Source organism: Lipotes vexillifer, unplaced genomic scaffold (genome assembly GCF_000442215.2).
Source record: "Lipotes vexillifer unplaced genomic scaffold, Lipotes_vexillifer_v1.1 scaffold1124, whole genome shotgun sequence".
Taxonomy (NCBI): Eukaryota; Metazoa; Chordata; class Mammalia; order Artiodactyla; family Lipotidae; genus Lipotes; species Lipotes vexillifer.
Genome location: NW_006774211.1, coordinates 297,285 through 320,837, shown reverse-complemented (window position 1 = coordinate 320,837; position 23,553 = coordinate 297,285). Strand labels below are relative to the sequence as shown.

The 23,553-nt window shown below is 40.5% G+C and overlaps 1 protein-coding gene across 3 annotated transcripts in view; it reads left to right on the top strand.

The window, feature by feature from the left end:
* SNCAIP (synuclein alpha interacting protein) overlaps positions 1-23,553 on the top strand; it is a 156,678-nt gene that overhangs the window by 76,417 nt on the left and 56,708 nt on the right. For all 3 annotated transcript variants that reach the window (XM_007449034.1, XM_007449036.1, XM_007449035.1), the window contains one exon: positions 19,203-19,275. In XM_007449034.1, coding sequence (XP_007449096.1) covers positions 19,203-19,275 — 73 coding nt within the window. The remainder of the gene's footprint in view (positions 1-19,202; positions 19,276-23,553) is intronic.

Here is a 23,553-nt window from a genome sequence, read left to right as displayed (position 1 = left end):
AAGACCAGGCATCACGTCAAGACTTTCAAAACACACAATAGAGCAGTTATATTTACAGAAGAATCATCTGGCAGCAGCCCTTAATTTAGATGAATTAGGAATCTCCACTTGCAAGATAATAAAATATGTTAAGCAATAACTGAAGCTGTTTAGCAAATTGGGATTCAAAATTATGCAATAGTTGAGCTTCTGTAACCTGACCACTCAAACATAAGTAAAGATCTCCATCTGTAATTGTGTAACTGCACTCAAACTTCCCCCCTTTAAATAGATTCCTATTGTTTGTATCTTTAACCTGCATTTAAACTGAAATCAGAAAGGAAAAAAAATGAAATTGCATAGAATTGTTAAAATAATGATAATGGTTAACATTGAGCTCTTCCCAGGGGATAGGCATTATCTTATTTAATCCTCACAACAATCCTGTGAAGTAGGGAATATTATTATCTTCCTTTTACAAATGAGGAAACTGAGGTGTGGAGATGTTACATAACTTGTCCAGGCTCACCCACCTACTTAGAAGCACTGTCTTTGGAATATCAACTTTTAGCCCCAGTACTTGGGTCAGCTTTACCCATCGCCCCTGGGGAACATTTGGCAATACCTGGAGACATTTTTGATTGTCATACCTGGGGAGGTATTCCTGGCATCTGGTGGGTAGAGAGCAGGGATGGATCTAAACATCCTGCAATGCCCAAGAAAATCCCCTGCAGCGGAGAATTATCTGGCCTAAAATGTGGACAGTACTGAGGATGAGCAATCCTGGTCTATTTTAATCCACTTAAAACTAAAGAAACTCTACTTTACCTGGCAACCTCTGTAACATGGTAGATTATTTTATAATAGTTCCACCTCATACAGGTTCAACACCTTAAATGTGCCAGAATCATATTGCTCTATATAATGTCTTCATGGGAAAAGCAGTAGGGATAACCTCTGAAATATTGAAATGATTGGTCTCAGCCTGTTTAGGTAACCCAGAAACAATAAATTTACAACTGCTTTAGGGGCTAAACGGGGACAATTCAGATGCTAACACGGGGGAAAAAAAAAAACCTCACCATTATGTGTTCAGTTTGCTAATTCACTGGCATAACAAGAAATGTAGTCTCCCATACATATGCCTGTGTTGTTAGGATTCTGTAAACCTCCTTTTCTGACAGCCCTTAAACTTCTTTGGTGGTTTAGTGGCAGGAAGGGGGAAGGAAAATACACAATACATTTGAAAAAGATGTTTACAAGAAAGATGCCCGAGTTTAAAACTCCTCTTCTTACTCTCCAGCGATAGCCTTTTAACATATTACAGGGCTTCTGTTTCATGATTTTCCCCTCTGGTCGTGAGCCTGGCTCTTGTTTTAATTTAAACATAAGCTGTATATTGGTACAGAAAACAGCTAGAACTGTTTTTTTGCCTTTACCTAATGAAACAAAACACAGAAGGCAATCAAATTATTTTGAAGTTCCCCAGACTCAAAAATAATGCTCATCTTTTGCAAAATGCAGAGTTTAAACTATACATTCTTGTAACCCTGCCATCTAAAAGGGCAGAACATTGTGCAATAACTGAGGATCAGTGAAGGAGAGATGACGACACACATAAACATACGAGTTCAAAGTTGGGCTTTTCTGTCACTGCAAATGTGTTTGCAGATTTCCTTCTTTATTCCTATGGAAGCCATCTCTTTCTGTCTTAAAAAAGAAATGCTCTGGAATATTATTTTAACATAGGGTTCTTAGTAGACATGATGTATTTTTTTCTAATTTATTTATATTTATTTTTGGCTGCGTTGGGTCTTCATTGCTGCACTAACTAGAGAAAGCCCACAAGCTTTCTCACAGCAAGCAGGGGCTACTCTTCGCTGTGGAGCGTGGGCTCTAGGCACGCGGGCTTCAGTAGTTGTGGCTCATGGGGTCTAGAGCACAGGCTCAGTAGTAGTGGCACATGGGCTTAATTGCTCTGTGGCATGTGGTATCTTCCCGGACCAAGGCTCAAACCCATGTCCCCTGCATTGGCAGGCGGATTCTTAACCGCTGTGCCACCAGGGAAGTGTCCTCCGTGATGTATTTATTTTATGAAGAGAGGCCAATTTGCTGTCCTCAAAAAAGGATTATACACAAGACTGAATAAAGCAGAGGCCAAACCACAGATCCACTGCAGCGCTCTACTTGTGAGCCATCAAATGTTGGCCATGCCATGCACCGACTGAACTCTTTAAACACTGGTCCTGTTTAAGCCTCACATCAGGTCTGCAAGGCAAGCCCTATTTTTATCCCATGTTTGGCCGATGAAAAAAAGGAGGCTTAGAGAGAGAGTCTGACTTTCACAAGGTTACAGGTAGGTAAGTGGCTGGGCCAGGATTTCAATACAGAACTGTTTGACTGTGTTACTCTTTCTCTTCTGAGCAACTTGGTTGAGTAGAATCATCTCTGGACCAGTCATCTTACCCATCACTATCCCCAACTGTCATTGAAGCAATTGCAAAGTGCATTTTGGAAGTAAGGGAGTTGGTATATAAGGTAAATAAATAAACTGAAAACAAACTAAGAGAACTTAAGCAAGTCTCTTAATTTTATTGTTCCTCAACTTTTCCATCTGTAAAACGATAATAATCCATCTCTACCTAGCATCCTGGATTTTAGGGAGAAGGTATGAAAATTTATATATATGTACATATGTAAACACACACACCCATATTTATATACAGACACAAATACATGTATATGTATATGCGCATCTGTATACAGATACCTACATGTACATATAAACATGTACAGGTAAATAGACACACACACACATATGTGCACACACACATAAATAGAATTAAGTGCAATGCTGTATTCCTCAGCACAGGAAATTTTGTTGCCTTTCTGTGTCACCATGACTGCGGCTTTGGTGAAAGTTGACATTTTTGGAAATTGCATAGCCTATGTTTTGTGCAAATCATATGAGATCAAGATAAATAAGTGTCCTTCCACTTTATTATCCCCTTTGACCCAAGCCCTTGCAACCCAGAGTAATAGCACAGACTTATGTGGATTCATTTTCCTAAGGTGCTTAAATCACTGGTAGAAAATTAAATTCTTACAGCAAATAAATCTCACTCTCTGTGAGTTACATTTTCCCATCCCACAGACTGGGCATCTCTTGCACTAAAATACCTGACCCCCTCTGTTTTGTGTGCACTACCTTTTGCTCAAGTCATCCCACTAACGCTTCCCAGATTTCATTACATTCTGACCAAGAGCTGCTTCACAGCAGTGGGAGACCTTGAGAAAGGGTGTGTAGGGCTTATCAGGTGGATTTAGGCGCTGAGTTAGGGAGGGTAAAGAATACAGCTTTTGTTCCAGTTTTAGGTGTGAAAAAGACTAGAAGGATATTCAAGGTGCAGAGAACCTGGCTTGCCCCTCCTCTCTAGCAAGGGATAGGTCTAAGATCCTATTATCCTTTCCTCTTTGCTTCCTAGAATGTGACCAAGACGTTTAGGTGGCCTCTGACTGCCTCCATTCCTCTTCGCTTCGTCCCCATCAATCAGCCCTGCGCTTCCAAGCCATCACCGTGCTTACTTTAAACTTATTTATATTTAAACTTTTCTTAGTACTTCTCAGTAGGATCTAGTTTCATCAGCTTTCAAAATGACCCAACATTTTTCAGTATTCTTTTTGCAATATCTTGTATTCAAGTCTCAATTACCTCTCATTGGTCCCCTCTCCAGCCTCCCCACTATCCAAAACCTCACACTTGTTCTAATATTATATATGTGTTACCATTTTCTTAATACCTGCCAGGAAAGGAATAATTTAATCCAGGCAAAATGAATTGTAACTTCATGTCCCATAACTACTGTTAGAGTCCAGGTCTAGAACACAGGTCCTCAGACTCCGAATCTTGGACCTGACTGATATCTCTACCTGAGGTGGTAGAGAGCAACCTTATGGATAGAGTGATTTCCAAGAAGAATGAGCAGCTGCCAGATTTTTTAATTTGCTGTTCTCTCACTGTGCAGATAGCCCTGAACATTCTCATCTTGCCCAATAGTCATGGCATTTATTAGATTGACTATGCAGGTTATTTATACAAATTATTTACCATTTATGAACAACTAGATTTTATGTCAGTCTACTCAACAGGCATGTATTAAACGTTTACAGTGCACCAGGCATGGTTCTAGGCTTGGTGTGAATGACACAGACTTGTTCTGTGCTCTCACCGAGTTTACAATACCCTATGATAACAATTGAGCATATTATGAAATGCCAGATTAACTTAATAGTAGGTTACATTTAATCACAATATCAAACTCCATTCTTGACAGTCAGTCTTTATATTCTGGTAGTGATTAATTATTGGCTCACAATTAAAACCAGGCAATCATTGAGGTCAAACAAGATGTAAAGCCAGTCATCTGCCTTACCGTGAGATAACTTTCTTTTCTAAGTCTTTTGTAATTTGTAATTTTTGCCTCAATAGTTACCATTATTTTGGCTTCATTTCTAAATGCCATTTTTGATACTTTTTAATTAAATGATAATAGTAACTAACATTTATTGAACACATACTATGCATTGGACACTATTCCTGATGTTTTACATCATTAGCTCAAAATCTTCACAGCCACATTCTGATGTACATACCATGAGTACCTGTTTACAGATGAAGAAACTGATGATAGACAGAGATGGAGTAACTAAGTTTAATTAGCTAGAAAATGGTGAAGCCAGGCTATAACGTGCAGTCTAGCTCCGGAATCCATTTATGTAACCACGGTGTTGAAAATGACTTCTGCCCAGTCCCTTGGTCACCTGTGGCCACCCTCATTCACCCCCTTCTTTTCCCATCCATGACCACTTCTCACAGCAGGTGAGGATCATTCAGTACTGTGCTCTCATCACCTTCACCAATGTGGATCTTAATCTTTTGCCTGACTACACATATTAGCATTACAATAGAGTCATTCCTGGCATACTCTTAATATGGTCAGAACGAATTACTGAATTTTCCCAAATACCAACCACAAGCAATGTTTTAGTGTAAAAGAATTTGATGATTATTACTTTTTTAAGTACCTCTTGGAACATAGGATAAAAACAAGGAACAAGAGCAAAAATCAAATGCATTTGAAAAGAGCATTATTCATAATAATTTTCTTTGATAGAGCCTGAATGGTGGAAAGAAATATATTTAAATCAGACTGGGATACTTATATGAACATGTAGATCACCAGTGTCTGTACTATGCAGAGGTGGCAGTTGAAACTGTGGGAGTCCGTAAGGTCACCTGTGAAACATGGAATGTGGAAAGGGAAGAATGTTCCAAGGAAGGAACCGTGCAGATGTATGTCCTATGACGTGAGAGGAAAAAGAAGCTTCTACAAAAGAGACTGGAAAGGAGTTTTCAAAGATACAGGAGGAAAACTAAGGGAGATTAAAAAGAGGGGGAGGGATGATTTAAAGAATTTAATAAAGGAAGTGGTCCAGAGTGGGAGATAGGTCATTAGAAAGAGAAGGGTTTGAAAAGTGCCACTGGATTTTCCAGTTAAAACTCTTTGGTGGCCATAATAAAAGCAATGCCTGTGGGTGATAGCACAGATGGCGGGTCGTCGTGGCTGGAGGAGTGAATGAAGAGGTGAGGAAGTGGAGACAAGAACCAAGGCAGGGGCTTCCCTGGTGGCGCAGTGGTTGAGAGTTCGCCTGCAGACACGGGTTCGTGCCCCGGTCCGGGAAGATCCCTCATGCGGCGGAGCGGCTGGGCCCGTGAACCGTGGCCGCTGAGCCTGCGCGTCCGGAGCCTGTGCTCCGCAACGGGAGAGGCCACAACAGTGAGAGGCCTGAGTACCTCAAAAAAAAAAAAAAAAAAAAAGAACCAAGGCAGTTCTTTCAAAACAGATGGCTGTGAACCCAAGAGCAGGAAACTCCACCCATGGCCAACTGAGGAGGCAGCATGCCTTGAGGTGGCAGGGGTGCTTTTTTAATTTTATGGGATCAGAGGAGAGAGCTGAAGTTGAGAGAGTAGCTGAAGAGAAGAAGAGGGGACGATGGCAGACCCTGAGTCTGAGATGGGAGAGGAGATCTGAGCACAAGCTGTGAGCTAGCGTGATGAAGGCGTGCCCTGTGAGTACCACATCCTCAGAGAAGGGAAAACAGAGCCTGATCTGTTAAGGAGGGCATGAAGTCAGGACCACCCTTCCTGAATTGGGAGGTCAGGCCATTGGAGAGGAGGTCACAGTTTTAGGAAAGTATTGTGCTTCTGAAAAACTCACTTGAGCTGCGTGTCTTTGCTTTCACTACCAGCTTTGCGTGGACACATTTCTGTCATTTTATTGTGTGACTGTGGAGAGGCCTGCTTGAATTTTGGAAAGCTACGTGAGAAACAATGAATTTGAGTATAGTTGTTTGGATGACTGGCCTAATTGTTTCTTTTGGAAACGTAATGCGACCTAAGTTGTTTAAAAGTCTCTAGCTTGAAAAGGTGTTGGGATTCTAGTTCTTTCATTTTCTGTGGCTCATGACCATTTGAGCAATGCCTGCTTGTTCACCCAACTGGCTGCACTTCTCAGGAGCAAGGGCCAAAGCTTTTCAGTCCTGAATAGTATGTAGGGTGGTCAGAGATCCCCAAAGCCCAATGTAGAAATCACAGTCTGTTATTATGAATCCCATGCATGTTCAAGCTGTTTTGCATGGCAGAGTGACAACACTGATGTAAGCTGGAACGTGTAGGACTGTCTTACGTCATATCAACTCTGTGTAGTTTGTGAAGCTAAGTTTCAATGTCTGCTCTTGGCCATGGGTTCTCTTGGATGAGGAAAGACCAAAGAAGCCAAATAAGGTGCTGAGACAGGCTGGCTGTCCTTCCTTTTTTCCTTGCCAGTCCGAACCTGGCTCACCTCTTCCTGCCTCATCAGTTCTCACATCTTGATATACTGAGCTGCAAATCATGAGAGGCACGAAGATGAGGAACACACATGAAAAATGAGTTGAGAGAAGAGACCAGAACATTTAACATCGTTTTACAGCTTGCACACTGACTTCACTTACATTATCTCTTATGACTGTCTGTGTTTTCTAGATAAAGAAACTGAGCCCCAAAGATAGGAAATGATTTATTTGTCCAGAGCTACAGAGTTAATAAATGTCAGAAGTAGGACTCGAATCCAGAGCTTCTGGCTCCAAGTCCATTGTCTTTATACACAAAGCTAAGGCATCAGCCAGCATTCATGCTGTTAATATATGAGAAGTGTTTATTCTTTTAAATATAGCGTGATTACATTGCTAGACTGGTAGTTATGGAATTTTCTAAGAGGATTAGTGCTTTATAAATATTAAGTACTACCATTATTAGTATTATTATTGCCACCCAAATCATGGGCTACATAGGAGAATTCATTCAGTTCAACAAGTACCTAGTTTCTTTGGTAAATAAAATATTGTCCACACCCTCAGGAAGCAGAGAAAGAAATTATGTAAACATATAGATGAAATGTCACATGATGGATTCTTTAATGGACATATGCCCAAGATAAGGAAATAAAGAGCAGTGGTTCTTGAACTTAGCTATGCATCAGAATCACCTGAATGGTTTGTGAAAACACAGATTGCTGGGCCCTGCCCTTAAAGTTTCTGGGATGAGGCCCAAGAATGTGAATTCCTAGCAAAGTTCTTTTTTTTTTTTTTTAAATTCATTAATTTATTATTTATTTTTGGCTGCATTGGGTCTTTGTGATGAGAAGCACGGGCTTCTCATTGCGGTGGCTTCTCTTGTGGTGGAGCGTGGGCTCTAGGTGCGCAGGCTTCAGTAGTTGTGGCTTGCAGGCTTAGTTGCCCCGCAGCACGTGGGATCTTCCCAGACCAGGGCTCGAACCCATGTCCCCTGCATTGGCAGACGAGTTCTTTTTTTAACACCTTTGCTGGAGTATAATCTTTTTATGGCTGAGTAATATTCCATTGTATATATGTGCCACATCTTCTTTATCCATTCATCCGACGACGGGCACTTAGGTTGTTTCCATCTCCGGGCTATTGTAAATAGAGCTGCAATGAACATTTTGGTACATGACTCTTTCTGAATTCTGGTTTCCTCAGGGTATATACCTAGTAGTGGGATTGCTGGGTCATATGGTAGTTCTATTTGTAGTTTTTTAAGGAACCTCCATACTGTTCTCCATAGTGGCTGAACCAATTCACATTCCCACCAGCAGTGCAAGAGTGTTCCCTTTTCTCCACACCCTCTCCAGCATTTATTGTTTCTAGATTTTTTGATGATGGCCATTCTGACTGGTGTGAGATGATATCTCATTGTAGTTTTGATTTGCATTTCTCTAATGATTAATGATGTTGAGCATTCTTTCATGTGTTTGTTGGCAGTCTGTATATCTTCTTTGGAGAAATGTCTATTTAGGTCTTCTGCCCATTTTTGGATTGGGTTGTTTATTTTTTTGTTATTGAGCTGCATGAGCTGCCTGTAAATTTTAGAGATTAATCCTTTGTCAGTTGATTCATTTGCAAATATTTTCTCCCATTCTGAGGGCTGTCTTTTGGTCTTGTTTATGGTTTCCTTTGCTGTGCAAAAGCTTTGAAGTTTCATTAGGTCCCATTTGTTTATTTTTGTTTTTATCTCCATTACTCTAGGAGATGGGTCAAGAAGGATCTTGCTGTGATTTATGTCATAGAGTGTTCTGCCTATGTTTTCCTCTAAGAGTTTGATAGTTTCTGGCCTTACATTTAGGTCTTTAATCCATTTTGAGCTTATTTTTGTGTATGGTGTTAGGGAGTGATCTAATCTCATACTTTTACATGTACCTGTCCAGTTTTCCCAGCACCACTTATTGAAGAGGCTGTCCTTTCTCCACTGTACGTTCCTGCCACCTTTATCAAAGATAAGGTGACCATATGTGCATGGGTTTATCTCTGGGCTTTCTATCCTATTCCATTGATCTATCTTTCTGTTTTTGTGCCAGTACCATACTGTCTTGATTACTGTAGCTTTGTAGTATAGTCTGAAGTCAGGCAGCCTGATTCCTCCAGCTCCATTTTTTGTTCTCAAGATTGCTTTGGCTATTCGGGGTCTTTTGTGTTTCCATACAAATTGTGAAATTTTTTGTTCTAGTTCTGTGAAAAATGCCAGTGGTAGTTTGATAGGGATTGCATTGAATCTATAGATTGCTTTGGGGAGTAGAGTCATTTTCACAATGTTGATTCTTCCAATCCAAGAACATGGTATATCTCTCCATCTGTTTGTATCATCTTTAATTTCTTTCATCAGTGTCTTATAATTTTCTGCATACAGGTCTTTTGTCTCCTTAGGTAGGTTTATTCCTAGATATTTTATTCTTTTTGTTGCAATGGTAAATGGGAGTGTTTTCTTGATTTCACTTTCAGATTTTTCATCGTTAGTATATAGGAATGCCAGAGATTTCTGTGCATTAATTTTGTATCCTGCTACTTTACCAAATTCATTGATTAGCTCCTCTAGTAGTTTTCTGGTAGCATCTTTGGGATTCTCTATGTATAGTATCATGTCATCTGCAAGTAGTGACAGCTTTACTTCTTTTCCGATTTGGATTCCTTTTATTTCCTCCTCTTCTCTGATTGCTGTGGCTAAAACTTCCAAAACTATGTTGAATAAGAGTGGTGAGAGTGGGCAACCTTGTCTTTTTCCTGATCTTAGTGGAAATGCTTTCAGTTTTTCACCATTAAGGACAATGTTGGCTGTGGGTTTGTCATATATGGCCTTTATTATGTTGAGGAAAGTTCCCTCTATGCCTACTTTCTGCAGGGTTTTTATCATAAATGGGTGTTGAATTTTGTCAAAAGCATTCTCTGCATCTACTGAGGATGATCATATTGTTTTTTTCCTTCAATTTGTTAATATGGTGTATCACGTTGATTGATTTGCGTATATTGAAGAATCCTTGCATTCCTGGAATAAACCCCACTTGATCATGGTGTATGATCCGTTAAATGTGCTGTTGCATTCTGTTTGCTAGTATTTTGTTGAGGATTTTTGCATCTATGTTCATCAGTGATATTGGCCTGTAGTTTTCTTTCTTTGTGACATCCTTGTCTGGTTTTGAATCAGGGTGATGGTGGCCTCGTAGAATGAGTTTGGGAGTGTTCCTCCCTCTGCTATATTTTGGAAGAGTTTGAGAAGGGCAGGTGTTAGCTCTTCTCTAAATGTTTGATAGAGTTCGCCTGTGAAGCCATCTGGTCCAGGGCTTTTGTTTGTTGGAAGATTTTTCATCACAGTTTCGATTTCAGTGCTTGTGATTGGTCTGTTCATATTTTCTATTTCTTCCTGATTCAGTCTTGGCAGGTTGTGCCTTTCTAAGAATTTGTCCATTTCTTCCAGGTTGTCCATTTTATTGGCATAGAGTTGCTTGTAGTAGTCTCTCACGACCCTTTGTATTTCTGCAGTGTCAGCTGTTACTTCTCCTTTTTCATTTCTGATTCTATTGATTTGAGTCTTCTCCCTTTTTTTCTTGATGAGTCTGGCTAATGGTTTATCAGTTTTGTTTATCTTCTCAAAGAACCAGCTTTTAGCTTTATTGATCTTTGCTGTCGTTTCCTTCATTTCTTTTTCATTTCTTTTTCATTTATTTCTGATGTGATTTTTATGATTTCTTTCCTTCTGCTAACTTTGGGGTTTTTTTGTTCTTCTTTCTCTAATTGCTTTAGGTGCAAGGTTAGGTTGTTTATTCGAGTTGTTTCCGGTTTCTTAAGGTAGGATTGTATTGCTATAAACTTCCCTCTTAGAACTGCTTTTTCTGGTTGTGTCTCCATTGTCATTTGTTTCTAGGTATTTTTTGATTCCCTCTTTGATTTCTTCAGTGATCACTTTGTTATTAAGTAGTGTATTGTTTAGCCTCCATGTGTTTGTATTTTTTACAGATATCTAGTCTCATAGCGTTGTGTTCGGAAAAGATACTTGATACAATTTCAATTCTCTTAAATTTACCAAGGCTTGATTTGTGACCCAAGATATGATCTATCCTGGAGAATGTTCCATGAGCACTAGAGAAAAATGTGTATTCTGTTGTTTTTGGATGGAATGTCCTATAAATATCAGTTAAGTCCATCTTGTTTAATGTATCATTTAAAGCTTGGGTTTCCTTATTTATCTTCATTTTGGATGATCTGTCTATTGGTGAAAGTGGGGTGTTAAAGTCCCCTACTATGAATGTGTTACTGTCGATTTCCCCTTTTATGGCTGTTAGTATTTGCCTTATGTATTGAGGTGCTCCTACGTTGGGTGCATAAATATTTACAATTGTTATATCTTCTTCTTGGATCGATCCCTTGATCATTATGTAGTGTCCTTCTTTGTCTCTTCTAATAGTCTTTATTTTAAAGTCTATTTTGTCTGATATGAGAATTGCTACTCCAGCTTTCTTTTGGTTTCCATTTGCATGAAATACCTTTTTCCATCCCCTTACTTTCAGTCTGTATGTGTCTCTAGGTCTGAAGTGGGTCTCTTGTAGACAGCAAATATATGCGTCTTGTTTTTGTATCCATTCAGCCAATCTGTGTCTTTTGGTGGGAGCATTTAGTCCATTTACATTTAAGGTAATTATCGATATGTATGTTCCTATTCCCATTTTCTTAATTGTTTTGGGTTCATTATTGTAGGTCTTTTCCTTCTCTTGTGTTTCTTGCGTAGAGAAATTCCTTTAGCAGTTGTTGTAGAGCTGGTTTGTTGGTGCTGAACTCTCTCAGCTTTTGCTTGTCTGTAAAGGTTTTAATTTCTCCATCAAATCTGAATGAGATCCTTGCTGGGTAGAGTAATCTTGGTTGCAGGTTTTTCTCCTTCATCACTTTCAGTATGTCCTGCCACTCCCTTCTGGCTTGCAGAGTTTCTGCTGAGAGATCAGCTGTTAACCTTATGGGGATTCCCTTGTGTGTTATTTGTTGTTTTTCCCTTGCTGCTTTTAATATGTTTTCTTTGTATTTAAGTTTTGACAGTTTGATTAATATGTGTCTTGGCGTATTTCTCCTTGGATTTATCCTGTATGGGACTCTCTGTGCTTCCTGGACTTGATTAACGATTTCCTTTCCCATATTAGGGAAGTTTTCAGCTATAATCTCTTCAAATATTTTCTCAGTCCCTTTCTTTTTCTCTTCTTCTTCTGGAACCCCTATAATTCGAATGTTGGTGCGTTTAATGTTGTCCCAGAGGTCTCTGAGACTGTCCTCAGTTCTTTTCATTCTTTTCTCTCTATTCTGCTCTGCAGTAGTTATTTCCACTATTTTATCTTCCAGGTCACTTATCCGTTCTTCTGCCTCAGTTATTCTGCTATTGATACCATCTAGAGTATTTTTCATTTCACTTATTGTGCTGTTCATCATTGTTTGTTTCATCTTTATTTCTTCTAGGTCCTTGTTAAATGTTTCTTGCATTTTGTCCATTCTATTTCCAAGATTTTGGATCATCTTTACTATCATTATTCTGAATTCTTTTTCAGGTAGACTGCCTATTTCCTCTTCATTTGTTAGGTCTGGTTGGTTTTTATCTTGCTCCCTCATCTGCTGTGTGTTTTTCTGTCTTTTCGTTTTGCTTAACTTACTGTGTTTGGGGTCTCCTTTTTGCAGGCTGCAGGTTCGTAGTTCCTGTTGTTTTTGGTGTCTGTCCCCAGTGGCTAAGGTTGGTTCAGTGGGTTGTGTAGGCTTCCTGGTGGAGGGGATTAGTGCCTGTGTTCTGGTGGTTGAGGCTGGATCTTGTCTTTCTGGTGGGCAGGTCCACGTCTGGTGGTGTGTTTTGGGGTGTCTGTCGACTTACTACGATTTTGGGCGGCCTCTCTGCTAATGGGTGGGGTTGTGTTCCTGTCTTGCTAGTTGTTTGGCATAGGGTGTCCAGCACTGTAGCTTGCTGGTCGTTGAGTGAAGCTGGGTGCTGGTGTTGAGATGGAGATCTCTGGGAGATTTTCGCCGTTTGATGTTATGTGCAGCTGTTGAGGTCTCTTGTGGACCAGTGTCCTGAAGTTGGCTCTCCCACCTCAGAGGCACAGCACTAACTCCTGGCTGCAGCACCAAGAGCCTTTCATCCACATGGCTCAGAATAAAAGGGAGAAAAAGTAGAAAGAAAGAATTAGTAGAAGTAGAAAGAAAGAAAGAAAGGAGGGAGGGAGGGAGCAAGGAAGGAAGGAGGGAAGGAAGAAAAAAAGAAAGAAGGAAGATAAAGTAAAATAAAATAAAGTAAGATAAAGTATAATAACGTTGTTAAAATAAAAAAATAAGAGGAAAAAAAAACAAAAACCAAAAAAACGGATGGATAGAACCCTGGAACAAATGGTGGAAGCAAAGCTATACAGACAAAATCTCACACAGAAGCATACACATACACACTCACAAAAAGAGGAAAAGAGGAAAAAATCATAAATCTTGCTCTCAAAGTCCACCTCCTCGATTTGGGATGATTCGTTGTCTAAAGGAGGGAAGGCAGGAAAGAAAGAACGAAGATAAAGTAAAATAAAATAAGGTTTTTAAAATAAAGAGTAATTATTAAGAAAAAAAAAAAAAGATGGATAGATAGAACCCTCGGACAAATGGTGGAAGCAAAGCTATACAGACAAAATCTCACACAGAAGCATACACATACACACAAAAAAAGGAAAAGAGGAAAGAATAATAAATCTTGCTCTCAAAGTCCACCTCCTTAATTTGGGATGATTCGTTGTCTATTCATGTATTCCACAGATGCAGGGTACATCAAGTTGATTGTGGAGCTTTAATCCACTGCTTCTGCGGCTGCTGGGAGAGATTTCCTTTTCTCTTCTTTGTTCTCACAGCTCCCAGGGGCTCAGCTTTGGTTTTGGCCCCGCCTGTGCGTGTATTTCGCCAGAGGGTGTCTGTTCTTTGCTCAGACAGGATGGGGTTAAAGGAGCTGCTGATTCGGGGGCTCTGGCTCACTCAGGCCGGGGGGGTAGGGAGGGGCTTCCTAGTGTGTGGATACTTTTCCTCCTTCACACCTCCCTCCCACTGGTGCAGGACCCGTCCCTATCCTTTTGTCTCTGTTTATTCTTTTTTCTTTTGCCCTACCCAGGTACGTGGGGGCGTTTCTTGCCTTTTGGGAGGTCTGAGGTCTTCTGCCAGCATTCAGTAGGTGTTCTGTAGTAGTTGTTCCATGTGTAGATGTATTTCTGGTGTATCTGTGGGGAGGAAGGTGATCTCCGCGTCTTACTCTTCCGCCATCTTCCTGGAAGACCCCCTGACAAAGTTCTTAGATGGTGTTAATGCCACTGGTCTGGACACCACACTTTGGAAGCTGAGATAAGTTCCATCTGGGAGGCTCAGAGAAGATACAGTGGCGGAGCCACAAGAAATTTACTGTTACTAAAGTAGCCTGAGGATGGAAAAAATGTCATGGAGGAGTAGAGAAGAGGAATTACAAGGAAGCACAAGGAAATTGTAGGAACTGATAGATAAGTTCATTATATTGATTGTGATAATTTTATAGGTGTAAACATATGCTGACACATTAAACGGTACACTTTAAATATGTGAAGTTTCTTTAAAGTTTATCAATTATACTTGGATAAAGATTTTTAAATAGATGAAGAACAGCAGATTCAAAAAAAGGAAGAAGACTGTGGGGAGAGATGTCTGAGCTTGTGGAGGGCTGCACGTGCCATGCTAAGGCATGTGGCCTTTCTCCTACAGGCAGTGCAGAGCCACTGAAAGATCTGAAATAGAGAAGCACCCTAGTCAAATTTGCATTTTAGAAAGCTAATTAATTTTAGAGCAAGTGTGGAAGCGTGGAAGAAATTGCCACTTATGACCTAAATATGAAAAAACTCCTTTGACCGTCTATAATATTATGCCCAGGGATGAATCAAATGTGTGTACAGCTTAGTATTTCAGTCGAATAGTTAATAAGTCATTGTGTGCCATGCATATGTACAAGTCAAGGATATCATCCTTTCCGTTAGGCACTTGTGGAAGCCAGCACAGCCCAAGGGAACAACACCTTGCCTTGTCTTTCACAAGGCAAGGTGCTTTTTTATCAAGGGCAGAAAAGAGTCTTTCTCTTTCTGACTTACTTCACTTAGCATGATAATCTCTAGTTGCATCCATCTAAAATGTGACACAAATGAACCTATCTATGAAACAGAAACAGAATCATGGACCTAGGGAACAGACTGGTGGTTGCCAAGGGGATGGGGTGTGGGAGAGGGAGGAGTGGGAGTTTGGGGTTAGCAGATGCAAACTGGTGTATAGAGAATGGATAAACAACAAGGTCGTACTGTACAGCACAGGGAACTGTATTCAATATCCTGTGATAAACCATAATGGAAAAGAATATGATAGCACAGGGAACTCTACTCAGTGCTCTGTGGTGACCTAAATGGGAAGGAAATCCGAGGAAGAGGGGATATATGTATATGTGTGGCGATTCACTTTGCTGCACAGCAAAAACTAACACAACATTGTAAGCAACTATACTCCAATTAAAAAAAAAAAAAAAAGAGGAAAATTTAGACACAGATACCCAGGGAGAATGCCATGTGATGATAGAGGCAGAGATTGGACTGGTGTGTCTACAAGTCAAGGAAAACCAAGGATTGCTGACAACCACCCAAAGCTAGAAGAGGCAAGGAAACCTTCTTACCTAGTGCCCTCAGAGGGAGAATGGCCCTATAGACACTTTGACTTTGGAGTTCTAGCCTCCAGAATTGTGAGGGAATAAATTTCTTTCCTCTTAAAAAAAAAAAAAAAGGAATATGAAAAAGAATGTGTGTGTGTGTGTGTGTGTGTGTGTGTGTGTGTGTATAACTGAGTCCCTTTGCTGTAAGCAGTAATTAACACAACATTGTAAATCAACTATACTTCAATTAAAAATTTAATTAATTAATTTTTTTAAAAAAAGAGGTCAGTAAGGGCTGAAGCAATCAGCCAGGGTTTCACAGAAAATGCAGAACTCAAGCTGGCCTTGCAGAGCAGTGGCATTTGCCTGGCCGGAGGAAGGCATTGCAGGCAAGGAGGCCCCCAAGTAAAGGAACTGAAGGGGAGCTGAACTTTGAATGCACAGGGACATTGAAGAAGCAGAGACAACTGTTCAACCTTTGGCAGGGGCTATTCTTGAGGCATGATGGAGGAGTGGAAAAGAAGTTTGGATCAAAAAGGGTGTTTCCACTGAAAGATGTTTAGAAAAAGAATAAATTAGAGAGCAACATAGAGGTAGGAAATATAATACTTCTCAGCCATCTGCAAGCCCCTCTCCTCTCTTATCACCCAAGGATAACAGGAATCAAGGGAGCAGAATATAAAGGCTTGGGTTGGGACCAAGAGACAGGGAAGGTACATGGGTCTTTGTTCTGTTAAGGTGAAAATAACAGTAGTTGCTACCCTGGGAGCTGGCCATTGTCCTGAGAATGCAGTGGGCTGGCGACCTAACAGCTCCTTATAAAAGGCCATCTGTCCTGTGAACTGGAATGAAGGCCTGGGAAGTCTTCTCTTTCAGCTCCCAGATGGTATCACAATGCACTTGTGAAAGACTTCCTGGATCATTTGCTTATTCCCAGATTTGCAGATATGAAAACTTTTTGTGTGTTCGTTTTGTGAATTGTGTGTTTCCACTGTATCGCTTCATATCACAACTTAACCATCTATACAGCGCTCTCTTAAGCTTTATCTTCTATGCAAAGAGCAGTGTACTTGCTGAAAGAAATCTACAAATTAATTTCTTTTTCTTGTGTGTCCTTGTAAAGAATGGTAGATTTGTTCACAGTGTAGACTGGAGTCATTGTTGAATTTGACATTCCATATACCCTTACAGTTATCCAAAACTTTGATTTTCTGGCCTACACATCATCTTTTTCTTAGATTATTATACTTTTTATTTCCCTGACGAGGAGCAGCACCTGACTTTTTCTTCAGTGGCATTATTCCCAAATTACTAACATGAATGCTCGCACAGAAGTGGCTTCCTGTGTGACCATGGATCAAGAGGCAGAGCTGCCAGGTGTGATGCAGGTTGAGGCAGCGGATGGCGCTCGGCCAGGCTAGTCTCTGCCTGGAGCTCAGTCCCTACACCAACCAGGCAGCCTGGGTTGTTCAAATTTAAACCTCATCAAATTAAAAGTGATTGCATACTGTGGACCTTTGAGGTCACATTGGAGGAGCTGAAGGTGAAGCTAATAAATTGTAGATTGTGACATGTCTGACTTTGGGGTGGGAGGTGACAGGATGCATGTGGCTGGAAATGCAGATAGCAGCATACCCGGTTTAGTCAAATACATATCATTAAGCCCACTGAGCAACTTACTGAACTTATCATTAACTATATTTAAGCACAATCAATCTGAAATTTCCTCTTTCTAAAATTTTGCCTTGGAAGAAAAGGAAAGAAAAAAAAGGAACGAAGGTAAGACTTTGCCAAAGGGTGCTTTCATGGGGCACATGGCAACCAAAACAAAAGGCCCAATTTTACTTGAATTACAAACTGTGTAATTATTTAACCTGTACCAGCTGGTCTCAAGAAGCTACCAGATTTCCTTAGAGAGTTTGTACTTGGCCAGAAACATAAGGTAACTTATTAGGAACAAGAAAAATGCCTTCTATACCTATGTTACCCGCCCCCCGCTCCCAAAGAGCATAATATAAAAAGGGAATAAAATCCTTGGAGTTCATTTTTGGCTTAAGAGGCAGTTCTCCCGCCCTCGAGTATGTGAATGCGTTTTGCTAAAGCACGTTTAGTCTCTGAGGAATGGCTGACATAAACAGGATGTTATTGCATCAGACAGGTAAGAGTAATTTCTCTAATTAGTCATCTGAGATTTCATTTTTCACTTGGAAGTACTGGAAATTTAATTTGTTTGTGATGTGCAATTGGTGAACTGACAGTAGGTCCAACTGCGCCTCCCTCTGTCTTGCTGTCCTGATGCTGGGTGGAAAACACGGGGGTGGGGCATGTGGGACGGTCTCAATGTAGACACTTCGCTTCATCTGTCAACATCAAGCTAACTAAAGCACCTTCGTATTGACAAATGTGTCCTAATTACACATTCCTCACTTGTAATGCTAGAATAATCCTAATGAGTTTCCCATGATCATTTTTCTTTTAGATTAAATGTTTTTCCTCAATCCCCTTTCCACTTTTGTAACAGTGAAGTCATTCAGAATCCATGCTCATTTACATAAGAGCATTGTTTCATAAAGGTACAGAGCAAAATATTTTTAGAAAGCTGTATTTTATGAATTAAAGTATGATTGAAGACAGGACCTGACTTGGCCTTTGATTAAAGGCAGAGTTCATCCTATTTATTTTATTTTAAAACACCCTTCTCCAAAGAAAGCTTGATTGGGATCAAATTTGATCATAATTTGTTATCCTGATAGCCGGCCCCTGAGTTGGTGCTGGGACTGAGCCTGCAAGGTGGTTTCTTTCAATTCAGACTAACCTATCCATGAAACAGATGAGCTTTCAAACAGAGAACCATGTTCTTCTCACTTTTCATAGCATTATCCTGGTATTTCCCATGGAGATTACAGTAAAATTTGTGGCAAGTAGCAACATTAGGGACATTTCTGTAGTCCAGGAGATATAGCTCCTGGCTGCCCTGGATGCTGCAGGAAGCTGGGGGCTCCTCCTCTTGGCTTTTTTTTTTTTTTTTTTTACAGTTTTTAGGTCGCCTTTTTCATGTATCTATAACTTTTCATTTTTATGAAAAAAATATTTTCTTTATTTGTAGGATGGAAGAAGTCCTTATATGTACTATATCAAGTTATTTTATTATGTTATTTGGCTCATCTGAATAATGTTTTGACTAGTAACATTGTATTATTTTGTTGGTCTGAATGATTTTTTTTTTGTTTTTTTTTTTTTTTTTTTTTCCACACATAGATTCACTCTTAGGATTCAGAATGCAAATATTATGGCCATCTTCTGGAAAATGTCAAGGACAGAAAATCCTTCCATCTTCTACAAGTAGCAGGAGAGATAGAATGTCTGCTGGATACACCCCACCTTATTTGTTAAAGGACTGTCCAGCCCTCTTTTTAATCTGCATCTACTTACATGCTTATAGGTAGAGTCTGGGATGCTGCCAGATCACGAAGCAGCCCATTTAAGGTAAAATTAGATAGACTTTCTAGAGATATGTGTTGTACTCAAGTATCACTTCTTGTGTTTTGATTTTCTGGCCAATTGAGTGAATGTAATGCTCTTATTTTGAATTGCTACTTTACACTTTTTCCTCCTCTGGCTTCCCATTCAGTATTCAGTCACGTCACTCAAGACCATCCCAGAACTGTGCCGAAGATGTGATTCGCAAAACGAAGACAGATCAGGTAAGTTTTGCTCCCCACCTCTTCTCCTTATCCTGCCTTTTAGAGTGTGGGGGGACTCCTCCTGGCATCCCTTCCCCCTCACATTGGTTGCTCCTGCTTTCTGTTTTCTTTTTTTTTATGGCTTCTCCACTTACCCCCGACCCTCAACAAACAGATGTTAGATCATCCTCCAAAGACTAACCGGACAGGGAGGCCCTAATGAGGACTCAGCTGTTTACAAATAAATGTAGGCGATCATAGCGGCAGCTCCAAACCACAGTATACGCAGCAATTTACTGCAAACCCGAGAAACCATTGGTGACAAAACATAATGATGCAGGCGCCAATGAAAAAATGTTGGATGCATTTACTACCCATATGGCAAGGACCAGCTTGGGGGATGGTGCTTTGCCAAAGTCTGAAACCCTATCAGGGATGCGACATGATAGAATCTGCAGTAAGGCATACTGTAACAGTTAAGATTAAAGCAAAGCTTTGGAGTTTAATAGTGTAAACTAAACAGAGAATTATGGCGTATAGATGAAAACCAGCTGGCTGACCTTTTCTCCCTGCACACCCCCGACCCTTGACAAAAAAAGTACATTCAGGGTTGCTTTTCCCTCTGTAAATCAAATTAAGCCTCCCTGCTTTTCTCTCTGTGATGGGCAAAAATGAAAATAAAAAAGGCTATTGATGGGAATGATACCATAGCATTAAACTGTGAAATGATGTTTATTATTTTTCCAAGTAATTACTCTAAGGCATCACCATTAACCTTGCCAAAGCTGGACCTCTGATGGTAACTAGAATCCTGAGAACCACGGATGATGGAAGACTTAAGATAACCCTAGAATTATGTGTATTGTGTTTGAAAATAAATAGATCATCCTTACCTATGCAGCCTTTCGAACTGAAAGGACTGTGCAAAGCTAATTTACTTTTCTCTTGGGCCGTTTGTTTTCTTTCAACATTTTGTTTAGATGAGATGGGGAAAATAATTAGTCTATCTAGGTTTGTTTATCTCTGTTTTTTTTTTTTTTTTTTTTTTTTTTTTTTTTTGTATGAGTGAAAGTAATGCTTCAATGTTTGGGTCAGAAACATCACAGAAGATAGTTTTAAGTTCAAATAAAAGTTTTCATTTACCTCCATTTAAACAAAATTTTTCTTACTTCAAATGTACTCTAGTATCTATGGGGTTAACAGAGGCTTTGGCCATAAGGCTTGTCAGGATGTGCCTCCTTAAAAGGCATCACCAGGTTCAAAGTTAAACCTCTGTGATCAGTGACAAGGGCAGCAGACGCAGTGGACGGGCCCCCGGCATCAGAGTCGGAAGACCTCCGTCTGAGTCAGCATTCAGACATCTATCGGTTATACGACCCTGAGCCTGTGACTCATTATCTATAAAATAAAAAAGAAACTTGTTCTGCCAATGTTGCCAGGCTACTGTTAGGATCAAAATTAGGTGATGTATCCGAAGATACTTTGTAGATACAAGATTTTCTTTCTTCTTTTTTTTTTTTTTTAATTGGAGATGGGGCAAGAGAGAAGACATAATAGCAAACACTTCAGTAGTGCTTAATGTGCTAGGTATTGCTGTAAGCCCTTTACTCGTGTTAACTCAATTAATCCTAAAATCCTTGTGAGCTAAGTATTGTACTATTAAGATGTTTATATTATATAGATGGACAAACTGAGGCACAGAGCAGAGAGGTAAATTATCTCGCCCAGAGTCACACAGCAGCTATGTTACAGAGCTGGGATCCAAACCCCAGGAAGTTTGCCTCTGCAGTCTGTTGTCTTATCCATTACATATACTGTCATATAGCTAGACTTAGGGATAGTAATTTAATTTTAAGATATTTTCCTTTTAAAACTTTAAAAGCTAGCATTTTCCCTCACCGGTGAAGTGGAAAATTTCTTTTCTCTGTTAAATAGCTTCTCTTGCTTACCAAGTGAATTAACCGAAGCTTTTAAAACGAATTTTCCTGGGGCTGGTTTATTCCATTTTCTCCAGGTCTTGTGACTTGTAGTCACTTCCACAGTAGGTGATGTTAGACATTTCTTCTGTGGTTGAGAAGGAGGCCAATTTCAAGTTCAGAAGCCTCTAAACTCACCCAGAGCAAATATCCAGTGCTCAAGGTAATCACCAATAATTAGACCTGACAGGAAATGGATATATGAGGGAAAGACTCAGGCCTCTTTAATGGAATCACATGTACATCTCCAATTTGATGGACCATTTGGAGGTTGGTAAACCACTTTCTAATAGAGCAAGAGAGATCCTAGAAAAAGAAACACATGAAAAAGCAATCTCTCCCAAGCACCGCTGTAGAATTATCTGTGAGCTGCTTTGAAAGAAATCTCAACATGGTAAAGTTTTCACCCTCCATTTCTGAAAGAATTGAGGCAATCTCAGTTAGTTTCATGGGCATGCAGATGTGGAAATAACCCTCCACCCCCAACACATCCCCTTAGTCTTTCCTGTTTCAACAACCTAGGAGGAGTTCGCTCCAGGATCACTTGCACAATTTCCATCTTTATGGTAGTCTTTTCGAACAGATGGTGGCACAAGACACATTGGCTTCTGAGAAGGGTCCACATCTTCTTCTGGATGGGGCACCCTCTGGGGGAACTTTTCCCTAAACCTCCTGTGACTTAGAACATACTCCACCGGATAAAGATGTGGCTCTTTACCTTTCTAGAGTTTGTTAGGCACTTTCTGTCTTGTGTAGGTTGTCAAATGTTAACACCCATCCTGTACTAACATGTCTTTTGACTAGATAGATGTTCTTGGACCCAGTTGTTCTTTTATTTATTCATTCCTCAAATAACTTTTGTGTTTTCTGTCCTGTGCACGCACTGAAGACAGGGTAACAAGCAAGGTGTAGACAAGGCCCTGTTCTCAACAGCACTTACATTCTGCGGGGTGACAGACAAAAGGCAGGCAAATGAAGACGTAAACCAGATTTTTCCAGGTAGTGATAAGAGGTGACATGAGGCATGTGATAGAGTAACTTACAGTGGATGGGGAGGGAGGGGTTTTGGGGGATCAGGGAGCATTCTTAGGGCCCAGCCATGGGAAAGCCAGTGAGGAACAGTGAAGGCAGGCGCAGCGCCCCTGAGTCAGAAATGAGCTTAGCATGGATGAGGAAGAAAAGGAAAACCAATGTGGCTGCATGGGGCAATCAAAAGGAGGATGAGGCCAGGGGGCCAGTCAGGGTCAGACTCTACAGGGCCCTGAGGGTCACGGTACGCAGAGTTCAGATTTTACTCTAAGTTCTGTGAAGAGCGCTGACGACAGGATCCCAATTTTTCTAAAATCCCATTACCTGGAAAGAAGCCGAAAATCATAACTCCCAGTAGACGAAGGGACCCTAAAAATCATCTAGTTTAAGAGGGAGAGAAAGTGAGAAAGTGCAGATAATAAAAGCAGAAGGGTACGGTGTTGACAGGGGATGGATGTGGGTAAAGGGTATACAGGTGTTCTTTGTACTGTTTTCATTCTTTCAACTATTCTATACATTTAAATGAAAATGTTTTAATCATAAGTGAATTTTTAAAGGCCAATAATTAATAATAATGTAGTCCAAAGTCCATCAGATCTTGGAGTGACTCTTATTATCCTGATGGGGTCATCAGCCTGTACTTTGAGTACACACATGAGTGACAGGGAGCTCACAGTCTCACAAAGCTGCCTATTCATAAAGGTTAATTTTTGTTCAGCCAAAATCAGTGTCCCTCAAATGTCCATCCCTTACACCTGGCTTTTTCCTAGGGAACCTTAGAGAAGGACACTTCCTCCTGGGCAAGGGTGCCACTGAGTGTTTGGAGATGGCAGTCACCCTTGGTTTTGTCTTCTCCAAACTAAAATTTCCCTCCACAGTTTTGAGTGTATCCCGCTCATGCTTCTTGCTTTCTTGCGGCTGTCACATTTACCAGCATCCCTCTTAAAAGTGGCGCACCCAGAACTCCACCCGAGGTCGCTCCCCATATGGTCTGATCAGAACCTATCAACCACACAGATCAACCTCAGGACTTACCACACACCTTTCCTGCCTTCACTCTTGGGCTACAAAGACAAGACTGGTGCCTCCCCTTCCTGCCCGTTATTTTTAAAGTGTTCTGAGAGGAACAGGAGTGCAAATGAGCCCAGTTGTTGGACCTTGGGAGCCTCTCTATGAGACATAGAGCCTAGGGCTCACCCACTTCATCCCTGGGCCCTGGGTCAGCTCCACAGTGGGCTCTGAGAAAGGCAGATGATGGCAGGTTGTTTTGTCAGAGGCCTGGGGCAGCATTCCT